The sequence below is a fragment of the Hermetia illucens genome, chromosome 5, assembly GCF_905115235.1.
Source record: "Hermetia illucens chromosome 5, iHerIll2.2.curated.20191125, whole genome shotgun sequence".
Taxonomy (NCBI): Eukaryota; Metazoa; Arthropoda; class Insecta; order Diptera; family Stratiomyidae; genus Hermetia; species Hermetia illucens.
Genome location: NC_051853.1, coordinates 80,951,273 through 80,965,409, shown reverse-complemented (window position 1 = coordinate 80,965,409; position 14,137 = coordinate 80,951,273). Strand labels below are relative to the sequence as shown.

General features: G+C 38.6%; 1 protein-coding gene across 2 annotated transcripts in view; it reads left to right on the top strand.

Moving 5' to 3' along the window:
- Positions 1-269: 269 nt before the first annotated feature.
- The window catches only part of LOC119656888 (DDB1- and CUL4-associated factor 10 homolog), a 37,028-nt gene continuing 23,160 nt past the window's right edge, over positions 270-14,137 (top strand). Inside the window, exons 1-2 of one of the 2 annotated variants that reach the window (XM_038063558.1) lie at positions 270-611; positions 674-887. In XM_038063558.1, the coding sequence (XP_037919486.1) occupies positions 706-887 (182 nt within the window). In that variant the 5' untranslated portion in view covers positions 270-611; positions 674-705. Of the gene's footprint in view, positions 612-673; positions 888-1,176; positions 1,203-14,137 lie in introns of those variants that run through there. The other variant, XM_038063560.1, reaches the window with a different exon arrangement.

Here is a 14,137-nt window from a genome sequence, read left to right as displayed (position 1 = left end):
GATCTCTGAAGCACGTCGCAGAAACAAATTTTGAAAGGTTCGGGTCTTAGTTGAAATTGATTCAAAACAAAACGGATATCTAGAATCCATATATTCTTATAAAATGCTGAGAGTTTGTTGCAAAATGATATTTTTTCGACTGAATTGCACGTTATGTGTATCAGTCGCTAGTTGGTCACATGGCTGAGTGACTATAGACATCCACTACTTCCAACCCCATTTACAGTTTGATGTTTGCTGGATACGCCATCTGATTCTACCTACCCGCCCGGCCGACTGTCCTGTCTTCTGTCGCATAGTGTGCGTTCGATTCTGTCGTTCTTATGCCACACGGCCGCAAAATTTGACTCACTCGATGTTTGCGGAGACTTCAATTATTTACCGCTAGATCTGTACGCGCGTGAAGTGGAGCAAGGCGTTCTCGGAGTGTGCCATTAATTAGAGCATTTGCGTGACGAGGCTTCCCGTATTTCTGAGCAATTGCCTTGATAAGGAGAGTGAATCGTAAGTGCACCGCGTCGCGAAATTTTCGGGACAATCGCGTTTGACGTATCGTTGATTTGTCCGCAACGCTGCTGGTCCGGGAAGATCTATCCCATGGAAATGGTCTAGTGCATATCTGGTGGCCGTGTTCCGAGAGTTTTGCGTAAATAAATTCTGTCCTGCGTTGCAGGAAAAACGAAGCTGGAAGACAGCGATAAGAGTATGACGTTTTACAAGTGGCTGCAGCGGAGGGAACATGGGTTTCGTCCCGTTCTGGGTGATGAGGATTTTGTTCACAAATGCATTTACAACTCCTTCAAGTTGTATAAAACATGGAATAGTTGCGGCAAAACCGGCAACAGCGACTTTGGAGGAATATTCAATCTGGAATTCTCCCCGGACGGGTAAGTGCCTCCATTGGTGTTATTGCCTGTGCCTGTGGGTTGGGGCGACCGCAGCATTCTGGCTGAATAAATGCCTTTGATTGGTGGCTGAACAGGTTAAGCTTTCTTCTAGTTTTAAGACCGCTTCTGAGACTTCCCTCATTCAATCGTTCTGTGGAAATGCATTGGACCGTTCTGAACGCTCGCATGATTATAATTCCGAATGCAGATTAGAGCTGGCCTCTTGGTCTTTTTGATGTTTTCGGATGATATCGAGTCGTGTTCTTGTGTCGCACTTCCAAGGAGGCTGACACTTAAGTGAAACATGAATTACACGTGAGTTGACTTCAGCTTTTCTTGAACTTGCTTTCATGCGAATATTATGCGTTGTTAACTCTTATTTGTGCACTTGTTGATGTTTAAAGTGAAAAAAAGACAAGATGACGGATGACCAAATTGATTTGGTTTATTGGACTCTGCGCTTCGCTACAAACCAGAAACCACGTTAATGGAAACAAATTATGACTCAATGTGAATCTGATGAATCCTACTTGAAGTTTTTGGAAACAAACTTATCGCCATCGATTTTCACGAAGAACTTGTATTACAAAAGAAAAAATGTTTTCCCGGCTTCGTCAATGGTAGGGATAATTCGAAATCGAAAGTGATAACAAACGTGACTTGCTTCTTGCGGATGCGTAGTAATTGTCGCTTACAGCGAGTAGGCTCGCAACCATGGTTATTTCTACAGGTTGCTAACCCGTGTGAAGGCTGTTTTTTTGCCTTTTTTTGAAAAATTATTTGGAGGATAAAGATAGAAACGTGATTTTTTCATCATGTGTTTATTGACACCTCTAGTATATGTGTCAATTTATGCACCCACCTCCAAAAAAAGGTGTTTTTCTGCTGCCACGCTGGAGGGCGCTGTGTTCATCTCAGGAAAAAAAACTAAACGGCCTTTTAATGTGGACAATATTCCACGGTCCGCAAACTAGGATAATTAGAAAATATTGAAAGGTAAATTTTTGGTGGGCTTTTAAACTTAATTTTTTGAATTTTGGTGTTTTTAACGGCTTTTTTTATGAATAAAAAAAACGGCCCGCCCGATTGCAATTATCCTAGCTTGCGGACCGTAGAAATATGTATTAAAGAAATCGTGAAAATTTCAAAGAATTTGGTTGGATAGATTTTGAGCTATGGTGGCAGCCGATTTTCAAGATTCAGTTTCGAGAAAAACGCATTTGAAAATTTAAATGTGATTCTACCTGGTCCATAGAGAGCTCCCTCCGTTTCTTCAAAAAAGTCTTGTAAGGCCGATTGTTGCTCTCTGGTTTCAATTCTGGCTCTTTTAGCGAGATCAGTCGATCTCTCTCGATCGATGAGAATGCCATTGAATCCTTCATTGAAAATAATTACAGCCAGAAACATGGCTATTTCTACGACCTTGGCCCCAGAATGAAGGTATTTAGGAACGAAAGTCCAGATCAATTCATTTAACGATTCATTGTTATTCTGGGTCTCTGCTCTTAAACATCTGTTCAAGAGATCATCTCGTGACAAATCTTCATAGATTGGTTTGATGACTGTTTGAACTTCTGCGGTCAAAGGTGCCTTTTCGTGGTAGAAACTCTCCAGTTCTCTTTAGCTTTGCGCCATTTACACCAACTGTCCTAGCCTGCTGGACAATTTTGATGCTGAGGATTTTCGTCTGTAGAACATTTATGGAAGAAAGTTGCCAAAATTTCTTGCTTCATTCCTTCTATCGAATTTGTCGACGAATAGCTAGCCCAAAAAATGTAGTGAGGTCGTTAATAACTTTATCAGTAGGTTTTCCAGCCCCTTTTGCCTTGCCTTTGTGATTCTTCTTTGCATTTCTAAGCCGCGTTCCCATTCTTTTCTCGACATGTCCTAGGCATTCCTTTTTTACTACTACGTATATTTTATTATTTGCAGAAATTTGTAGAAATACCGGAGAAAACTCCAGCAAAATCCAATATACAAAACTTGTCGCAATTGGAACATATGGATGTTCATGCTTGCTAAAAGTTTCTTTGCTGATGTTGATGCGAAGTCCTTTTTCTTCTCTGATAAGTATCGATTCCCATGAAATACTCGTTTTTTAGTGCGAGCATGACGTTGAACGTTAAAGCGATCTCCCTTCGTACGAACCATTTAAAAAAAATCAATGAACACACAAACAGCACAATACTTACAACAAAATATAACTGAGTATAGCTTGAAAGACTTTCAGTGCTCACTCTAGATTGGATTATCCTTTTTATTCCAAACAGCAAATGAGTCTAGACGATTGATTGGTTTTCCATCTTTTCATATTTATACCTGTGTGTTATAAGGCACAGGTAAAAAAAAGATTCGATGCTTTTTCTAATCGAGTACTCTAGCCGCGGCTGCAAACTTCTTACTTGTTTAACACTGTAATTTCTGAACGACTCGGAATATCGGAAAATTTCATTTGCCCACATATTCTCTACTATATATAGATACAATTCATGCAAAAATCGATTTCTCCAACCTGACACACGGGATGGCCCCCTTAAATATGATCGTCTTTTACAATAAACAGGACATAGTGTGAATTCGCAGGGAAGTTATTATGTCAGTGGAGTTTCACCTTTCCAGTTTGGTAATAAATTATATTAGTCCGGCTAAGCTTCATCCTACCTATCTAGTTCATCTAAATTTTTCATTCAGCCTACAGTGAGCTTTCTATCCTCTCTCCAATGGGCTTACGGCATTACATTTTCGAAATTTGGCGAAAGAATTTGTTTATTCGGGTAAGACAATTGCGGTTGAAGGTTTGGTCAGTAAATCTCTTTACATATATAATTTTCGTTTGAATGTAAGGGGATGGGGTAGGTTTTTTTTTCACAGAATATAGTCATGTGGGGTGGGGGCCCAATTAGTACTTCAAAACTATTTGTGATTTTGGATGGGACACAGAGAAGTAAGGGTCAAAGTGTGAGCCCCAAAAAGTGAAGTGGGTTCCATTCTCAGAACCTATTCCCTGGAAAAATTTTGAAAAATGGCAATGATTCCAATATCAGCAAAAAGAGTTAATTGTATATTCTCATATTTTGGAACTTTACCCGAAAACTCTCCCCTAAGTTCATTCTAGATGTACAAAATTTGGCGTCGTTATTGGGCACAATTCTGGGAAATTTGAAAGAAATCCAACTGTTATTAAGTTATAACAAGTCGGGAAACCGGAAGCTGGACACTTCAGGTATGAAAGGTTTTGTGTATTTCTTTTATAAAGAGATTTGAGTGTGCATTTGTCCCATTAGTATGTAGCAGGTAATATATGCATATATTATGTGAAAATATCCACTTTCAAGTGATATTGACATTTAGTCTTGAATTTTCAAAGAAGTGACAGCTTTGACCTATTATAACTTTGTTAGTAAATTTGGTAAGATCATGCCCTATCCTGTAGCCTACATGATGCATTTCGAAAGCGGGGTTTTCTCGCCAATTACCAAAAATTATAGCAATGTATTATTATTAACTTTATTTGAATAGTTATCGGTATGGAGGGTATTTCGAAGCTTAGGCACCATATAGTGGCAGCCTCTTGAATTTTTTCAGATTTTTCGGTTAAGTAGTTTCTGAGAATGGGTCTGTTAAAGAAATGATCAGTGTCAACCCCCCGCACTCACCACCTTTCCAACAAATGTCATAACTAAGACCGGCTTCGAAAAGTACTAACCGAGATCTTTAATTTGATACTCTACCATATATTGCACTCTAAGACGTGTATTACGTCATTAAAAGTGAACTCGTGAGAATGCCGAGGTGAATGGGAACATTTTAGCTTTCCTTTTGAAGGTTTTGTGTGAAACAAAATTAGAATCAAGTCGATGTATTTCTGTCTGCCTGTCACACTTGCTTTATTCAGAAACGGCTGGATCGATTCGAAAATTGGTAAGAGCGTGTGATGTGTTGTTCCCTTTACATGCAGCAAGTTGCGCCATTTTGTGTTAAGTTTAAGGGGGGCTCCCCATACATGTGAATGGAGGGTGCAACATTTTTTTCATAAAATGTGGCCATGTGGAGTATCAAATGAAAGGGCTCAATGGGTACTTTTCGAAACTGGTTCTTTATTTTATATCGGGTGAAACATAGGGGAGTGAGAGCTCAAATTATGACCATCAAAATGAGTAACAGGCCTCGTTCTCAGAACCTATCGAATTGAAATATCTGGAAAAAAAATCACAGTGCATCTCTACGAAATAGAGGCCTCAAAATACATCCGATACCGATATCTGCACAAATAAAGTTAATAATAGTATATTTCCAGGTTTTAGAAATTTACCCCGCAACCACCCTTATGTGCATCCCAGAAGTACAAAATTTGGCGTAGATGTAAGGGATAACATAATGTACAATTTGGTTTGAAGAAAACCCAACTATTATTAACAAAGTTATAGAGGGTGAAATTTTGCCATTTTATGTGAATTTCGTGCCTTCTACGACGTGTATGACGTCATTATTCCATATCAATTCGTCAGTACCACAACGAAGTGAGTTTGTATGAATGGCGAAAATATGAAGGAGTATGTTGGATTTATAGCTGTATACGGATAGAGAATGTGCGTTGAAGTTTCTTACATAAGATGAACACAAAACCTTTATACCCGAAGCGTGAGCTTCCGCTATTCCGACTTGTTTGTTTCTTTTTTCAGTTATTTGTATATCAGCATCAATTATTCTAGGCAGACATACATACAGTGACGCACAAAATTGATCACGCTTTTGCAGTAAATGCGACATGTTATTGAAAACAATTTGTTTTTGATATTTTCTTAAATTATTTATTTTATTCGAGCTACTAACAAGAAAGGAGCAAAAGGAGGAAAGTAATTTAATTAAAGTGTGTGTAGAAAAATCGAAACTAATATTCGGTAAAGCCTCCTTTGCATCTAGTACGACCTGTATTCTTCTAGGCATAGAAGAAACTAGATTTTCACAAGTTTCCTGTAGTATTGCATTTCATGCACCCAGCCCTTTTGGCCAAAATACGGTTGATGACTATCCTGCGACTAGTTTGATATGGTTTAGGTCTGCAGATTGTTGAAGTCAGATTAACATTTTTATTCCGCATTCCTATATCCATTTGGTGATCGATTTTGCTGTATACTTCTAATCATTGTCTTGTTGAAAAACAATGCCCAAAGTATCAATTCTTAAATATTCAATGCCGCCCAACAAATGATAGTCTAGAATCTTTATATAAGAACCTGTTGTCATTCAATCTGCAGTCTTCTCCAATCTCTTGGTTCCGTTTTTTGTCAATCGACTCCATTCCATCATTGAGCCTTCATCAAATTTTAGCATGGGTTTTCCATTGCGGGGTGTATTTTTCCTGCATTCAACCATATAACCTTGTCTCAGTCATCTGCAGCTCAGTTTGTGGACTTTTTTGCGAATACCAATCGCAGTTTCTGGCGTCTCTCTGTTAGCACGGGGTTTCTTAACTTTTCCGCGTCTTCGCAGCAGTTCATAGTGTTCCTAGTGTTTTTGGGGATAATTCCAATTTGTGGATTGAAGTCTGCAACGCATTTTTACTGCGTTTTGGTTTGTAGCACTTCTTATAGCCCATAGAAGTTTCAATTTCTGAAATTCACCAACAATCCACTTACGTCCTGCCTTATTTTTTACAGTCAAATCGGAGGTTTTTTGGCGGATTTAGCATACCACCTGCATTGAAATCCGGGTGTTTTACCACTACGCTTCATCTCTTCAATTTCCTCGCAAAAGTTGTCATATTCTCTTCACCTACTTCTGCTGACGATAGCACATTAGTGTCTAATTTTAAATTTTGTTTCTAGGTCATACATTTATATTTAAGTAGTATTTTTAATTTGACACCTTTTGACAAAGCAAACACAGTTGTCAACGACACGTCTTTACTCCACGGGCGAAATGCACAAAATTGATCACGCGACCCTTTGCCACCCAATCCAAATCCAAAACACCGTTATTCCTAACGTAACAGAATTTCAAACTCTAAGCAATAAATTTATAAAATAAAATTTGTAGATTTGTGCATATTTTAGCTACAAAGTTAAAGGAAAAATGTAACCATTTCAAGCGTGGACAATTTTGTGCGTCAGTGTATGTATGATATATGTATATGCTAACAGTGCTTGCGTTAAGTGTCCAATTAAGATAGATGTATAAGCACGTTAATACCAGCGGTATTCAATTTACATAAATGTAGATGTTCAGATGTGTTCAATCAATTTAGATGCATACATACATATAAACATAAATATGCACAAGGTAATAGGTAATAAGCAATATTTTCTTGTTTATGATGAGTAAAATATTTATGGCTTTATAGGTGAATTCGGCAATATATGAAGGAATATATATGGTGCGTCGGGTATAAAAGTTTTGTGTTCATCTTATGTTAGAAAGTCGCTATGCACGATTTTCCCCTCGTACATAGCTAAGAATACAAAATATTCCGTCATATTTTGCCAAACCCCAAGATTCACATATGTACATACCAATCAACTACATAAATACTGTGTTCACCTTAAATTAGCCTACATTGTCTATTAGCGCATGATAATGCATGCATATATATGTGGGCATCTAAATTGATGGAACGCATCTTCATGCATTTCCACTTTACTCCGTGCACAAAAGCATACATATACACGTGTCTATTATATTGGTTACTACCGGCAAGCTATATTTGCATATACATATGCATACACATGTCTACCTGGAGTAATTGACACTGAAATGCAATTAACTAAAAAGAGTCCAAAAAATGAAAGTGTTCCCATGAACCCTGCCGTTCATGTAAGTTCACTTTATATGATGATGACGTCATACCTGTTTTGGATGCCATAAATTTACCTGAAATGCGAAACTTTGACCTCCTATAACTTTGTTAATAATAGTCGGATTGCCTTCACATTTAGGGGATGAACTTAAGGGGGCTTGCCGGAAAATTTCCAAAACATGGTAATATCCTATTATTAACTTGAGCATTTTGAGGCTAGCTTTCATATAGTTGCATCACTGATTTTTTTTTAGATTTTTCGGTAGGGTGGGTTCAGAGAACGAGACCTGTTTCTTTTTTTGGATCACACATTTTGTGCCCTACCTCCCTTAGAATTCACCCAATATAAGAAAAGTTTTGAAAAGTACTAATTGAGCCCTTTCATTTGATACGCCACACGATCATGTTCTGTGAAAAAATGTACACCCTCCTTTCGCATGTATGGGGAGCCCCCTTAAAATTCAACACAATATGGTGCCACTCACTGCATGTAAAGGACACGCAGACCACATGTTCCCACAAAATTTCGCAACATTCGGTGTAGGCGTTTCTGAGATGTGACAGATATGACAGACATATAGACAGATGTTGAACCGATTTTAATAAGGCTTTATGTTTACAAGAAAAAAAAGAATAACCAGAAAAGATCATTAATGGCGCAACGAGGTCCACAAATTCGATATTCCTCAAAACTATCTGGCATCCTGGCCTACGCCCTCGCTCCATCTGAGGGAGGGTCTGCCATGTCTTCTTTTGCTACGATAGACTTATAGCCCTTATAGACTTTCCGGACTGGATCATCCTCACCTATATGGATTATGTGACCCGCCCATCCCGCTGAGATAGCAGAGTCAAGTTTAGAAAAATTATGATTTCAAAAAGTTATAGCGTTTTAAAATGTCAGGCACAAAAAAAATCCAAAATTAGCTACACCAGCACTTCCAGATGGAGACCCAATGGAATTGTATTGCTCCTTTCGGAGGACCTTAAAAAAATCTTGTTTTCTTTTGAACGCTCAATAGCCACCATTTTGAGAAAAATTGTCAATAATAAATGTTTTTCTTACTCCTGAAGAGTTGCTGATGGATTATCAGAATATTGGTGTAGGTATTTACCTTAGAATTCGCATGCAAAAATTATCCTGCTTTTCGAAGACGCAACAGCTAGAGTGTTACCAAAATAGATATGGGATCTAAGGACAAATTATTTCTGGCGAAAGTGAATCTATCGAGAAGCGGCGGATGACTGGTTTAAAAAACCTCCTTGAATATTAACCTATAATTTGACTCCTGAAGATAAAAGTGAAAATAGTTTTTTTTTATAAGTGCTTACCAAGCAGCATTTTACTGCTAAAAGGTGAAGAAAGCATAGCAATGAAATGTTAACTTTGCTGATGGAAGCTAACATGGTTGGGTCAAACAAATTGAAGTTTTCAATAATAGGGAGACAAACGTGCAAATATCATTGATTTGACGAAAAAAATGCCTATCCCTGCATTATATGAAAAACAGGCGGTCATAGATAACCGGGGATATTTTTACAAGTTGGTTGATCGACGAGGACAAGAATATAATGGATAATGTTCAACCAAGGGAGCAAGGGATTTCAGTTTGTACTCAAGATGTTTCACCTACCATAATTGGGAATTGCTTTTGAAATAATAATCGTTGACGCAACAATTCATATTGGATCAGGGCCTTGAAGTGTGTTAGAGCACTTCATTAAAGACCGTAACGTTACACTACAGTACACTGTAGTAGGCAATATGGTCAGCATTGCGCTCGCCCGAGATTATTACCCTGATTTAACTCAGTCTGAGCTGAGTGTCGACTGGTATCCGATCTCAAATCACGATACAAATCTCACTACCGCCAGTTAAATTTGAACCGCGACCTTCCGTACGACAGCCTTGTGCTCTAACCACTCAGCTATTCAGACACACTACACTGTTTTTGAAAGGTTTCGAGAAATTTGATGAAATTGTAAGAAACGAGACCGAGAGATTTGGTATTAATAAAGGGACCTTTACATTGTTTACATTTTTTATTAAGTCAGTAACAACAATGGCGAAAGTTAAGGAATCATTCTTTTCTTAAATAATCGCAACATCGGTTGCCGTTTACCTTTGATGTGAATAGAGGCTCACCTCTGAATACAGAATAAAATCAATAGGGTATACACTTTGCTTCATGTATGCACTTTAATTTATCATATATTTTGTGTGTGTTTGATTGCGACTTTCGAGGTTATATCATTTGTTAGGCAGAGCTACCATAACAGGATGACATCCGGCAGAGTTGTTTTGAATGGCAGAAGATTACGATATACAACGGACTTTGTGAATGACTTGAGATTTCATTTAGTTTTGATAACTGAAACGCGAGTGAAGTGAAGTGTCAGCAGTAGTCATCTTTAAATCCTCATTAGGCACCAACTTCATACATTGACTTAGATTTATCCGAAAGGAAGTACGTTATGTATATGCATTTAGCATGTCAAACTACTCACCTTAGTGTGACATTGATATTTTACACGGTGAAATCAACTTTGGGCTACTGTAATTCTGTTAGTACGATTTGATCAAACGTGGGGATCGTATGTTTCAGATTATATTCTATGCTACTACAAACTTCCATAAATCTAGGATAATTTTAATAGGGGTTTCTGCTCAATTTCCCCAAAAATATGGTAATATACTATTATTAACTTAATTTTAGCAGATATCGGCATAGAGAGTATTTTGAGGCCTGGACACCATATAGAGGCAGCTTCGTGATTTTTTTCAGATTTCTCGGTTGGGTAGTTTTTGGAGAATGGGTCCGTTAAAGAAATCATCACTTTCCACCTCTCCCACTCCTCGCCTTGCTAACAGATGTCAAAACTAAGACCGGCTTCAAAAAGTACTAATCGAGACCTTCCATTTGATACCCAATACTACATTTGGTGAAAAAAAAATTTACACCTCCCTTTTGCATGTATGGGGACCCCCCTCTTAATCTCAACGTAGAAGGATATCACTCACTGCATGTCTGGGCGTTCACAGTTCCCAGCTTCTCACCAAATTTCGTGTCAATCGGTATAGCCATTTCTGAGAAAAGTGCGTGTAACAGACAGACATTGAACCGATTTTAATGTTTTATTTTGCAATCACTCAATGTTTTATTGTTGCAAACGAAGGAGTAGACTCCTAAAAGTTGAAACTAGTTCAGCTTTTATACTGGTTGGGCGGAGGCCTTTCAAATAAAAGTACCATATCACATATAAACTTCAAACTTGAAACACATGCTTTCCTTTCCTTTTTGTAAGAGCTTTTATAGTATAGGACAGTTTCATTGAGATTTTTCTCGTTGATATGATCACCTTCCAACACAGTGGTCTTTACTCCCTGGAATCTGTAGAAATATACCGTGGTGGGGAGCATTTCAAAGCGGGTTAATCACAACTGGCGTCTTAGTTGTGCGAAGAGTTTGTGTTTTTCATTGCGCCTAGTCCGGGCAGCTATCAAGTGGATGAGGATTGCTATTCCCATGTGGAGCCGGCTTATTTGCACTGTTTTTTTAAAAAAAAACCAAAGTTATTCGTTTCAAGTCCATGAGTAATGTGTTATCCCAAATGTACATTTCAGTAGCAACTTGCTATCTTCATCAGTGGATTATGAAAGAAAAAGCCAATACCTATTCCTAATTCTTAATCCCAAACGTTGCGTAATTATACTATCATACTATGTTTATCTTGGAGTTAATTTGAAAAGGGGGGAATGTGCGTTGCCTAGGCCAGTGTTTAGGCGGGTTTCCTGCATTTGTTTATGTATGAAAAAACTTTCATACGGGTTGAGATTAGCCTGCTTGACCTCTCTTACTATTTCGACTTCGTTCATTATATGCCCTTCTTCAATTATGTGTTTTGCCAGGGACGATTTTATCATCATCATCACCAACGGCGCAACAACCGGTATTCGGTCTAGGCCTGCCTTAATAAGGAACTCCAGACATCCCGGTTTTGCGCCGAGGTCCATCAATTCGATATCCCTAAAAGCTGTCTGGTGTCCTGGCCTACGCCATCGCTCCATCTTAGGCAGGGTCTACCTCGTCTTCTTTTTCTACCATAGATATTGCCCTTATAGACTTTCCGGGTGGGATCATCCTCATCCATACGGATTAAGTGACCAGCCCACCGTAACCTATTGAGCCGGATATTATCCACAACCGGTCATGGTATCGCTCATAGATTTCGTCATTGTGTAGGCTACGGAATCGTTCGTCCTCATGTAGGGGGCCAAAAATTATTCAGAGGATTCTTCTCTCGAACGTGGCCAAGAGTTCGCAATTTTTCTTGCTAAGAACCCAAGTTTCCGATGAATACATGAGGACTGGCAAGATCATAGTCTTGTACAGTAAGAGCTTTGACCTTATGGTGAGACGTTTCGAGAGGAACCGTTTTTGTAAACTGAAATAGGCTCTGTTGGCTGACAACAACCGTGCGCGGATTTCATTATCGTAGCTGTTATCGGTTGTGATTTTTGATCCTAGGTAGGAGAAATTATCAACGGTCTCAAAGTTGTAGTCTCCTATCCTTATTCCTCCTATTTGATCAGTGCGGTTTGATGTTGTTGGTTGGTTCGTGTTCGGTGCTGACATTGCCACCATATATTTTGTCTTGCCTTCATTGATGTGCAGTCCAAGATCTCGTATCAATCGCCGCCTGCTCGATCTGTATGAAGGCAGTTTGTAGGGCTCGGGTGGTTCTTCCTAGGATGTCGATATCGTCAGCATAGACCAGTAGTTAGGTGGACTTAAAGAGGATCGTACCTCTTGCATTTACTTCAGCATCACGGATCATTTTCTCGAGGACCAGTTTAAAGAGGACGCATGATAGGGCATCCCCTTGTCGTAGACCGTTGTTGATGTCGAATGGTCTTGAGAGTGATTCTGCTGCTTTTATCTGGCCTCGCACATTGGTCAGGGTCAGCCTAGTCAGGCAGCCAATTTCTTCGTGATACCGAATTCTCTCATGGCCATGTACAGTTTTACCCTGGCTATGCTATCATAGGCGGCTTTAAAGTCGATGAACAGATGGTGCAACTGTTGTCCATATTCCAACAGTTTTTCCATCGCTTGCCGTAGAGAGAAAATCTGATCTGTGGCTGATTTGCCTAGAGTGAAGCCTCTTTGGTATGGGCCAATGATGTTCTGAGCGTATGGGGCTATCCGGCCTAACAAGATAGCGGAGAATATCTTATAGATGGTGCTCAGCAACGTGATACCTCTATAATTGCTGCACTGTGTGATATCTCCCTTTTTATGTATGAGACATATAATGCCTCGTTGTCAATCGCCAGGCATTGATTCGCTGTCCCATACCTTGAGCACAAGTTGATGAACCACTTGGTGACGATTTTATACGCTGCCTATTCTATCTTCTGACTAATTCTGCCTCCTTTAGGTGCGCTTTGACTCGAACATGAACCAGTCGTCTTGTTTGGCCAATATATATTTTGGGGCAGTTATGGTACTTCATACGGTATATCCCGCTTTTTTCTTTTGTTACTTTTGGTTCTTCTCTATAGTTAACTAGCTCTTGAGCGTATATTTCCTGCTGAAGTCCACTACCTCGATGTTTAGACAAATTCATCGGGATCTCGTTAAAAATTCGTTTGAATAGATGATACCCTATATGATTTGCGTTTAGCTTTTTCTTGTTCGTACAAGGTAGTGTAATTGTTTCTTGATAGTCTTGATTTTTTTTTTATTTATTATTTGGTCTATCATCCGGGGGTTGAGTCCGTTTTTTGCGCATCTCTGATGAACATGAACATTCTTGGGTTCTTCTATTTTAGCAAAGTTGGTAGTTATTGATGCCTCTTTTGCTGCCAATTCCTTAGCTAATTCTAAATGTGTTGCATATGCTTGTAGAGTTTTTTTTGTTAAGTTTAGTGTATAATTTCTTTATATTTTCTTTTATTAAGTGCCATTCCCAAGTTTTCACTTTAGACCGCATATCCGGGGTTTTACTAATGTTTTTTTTATCTTATTGCTTTTCGGGGTAATTTTATGATGTAGGCAAAGTTTTAGGAACCGAATGTCTTTGGTAATATCAGCCATTCTTTGCTTAGCTTTAAGTAATCTTTTAAATGCTGGGGCTGGTTGCCATATTAATATTAAGTGGAGCCGGCTTATTTGCATTGTTTTTTTGAAAAACCAAAATTATTCGTTTTTTTCTTTCATAACCTAATAATGAAAGTAGCAAGTTGCTACTGAAATGTACATTTGGAATAATACACGGACTTAACAAGAATAATTTTGGTTTCTCTTAACATAGTTCTAGATCCACAATTTTTTGGCAGTCTCAATCATTAAAGAAGCGAAAAAGCTGAAACATTACTTGGAGATCGCACCATTATTAATAAATTCCTTATAAAGTAACTTCGACTATCTAATTTCTGTATTGTTGAGTG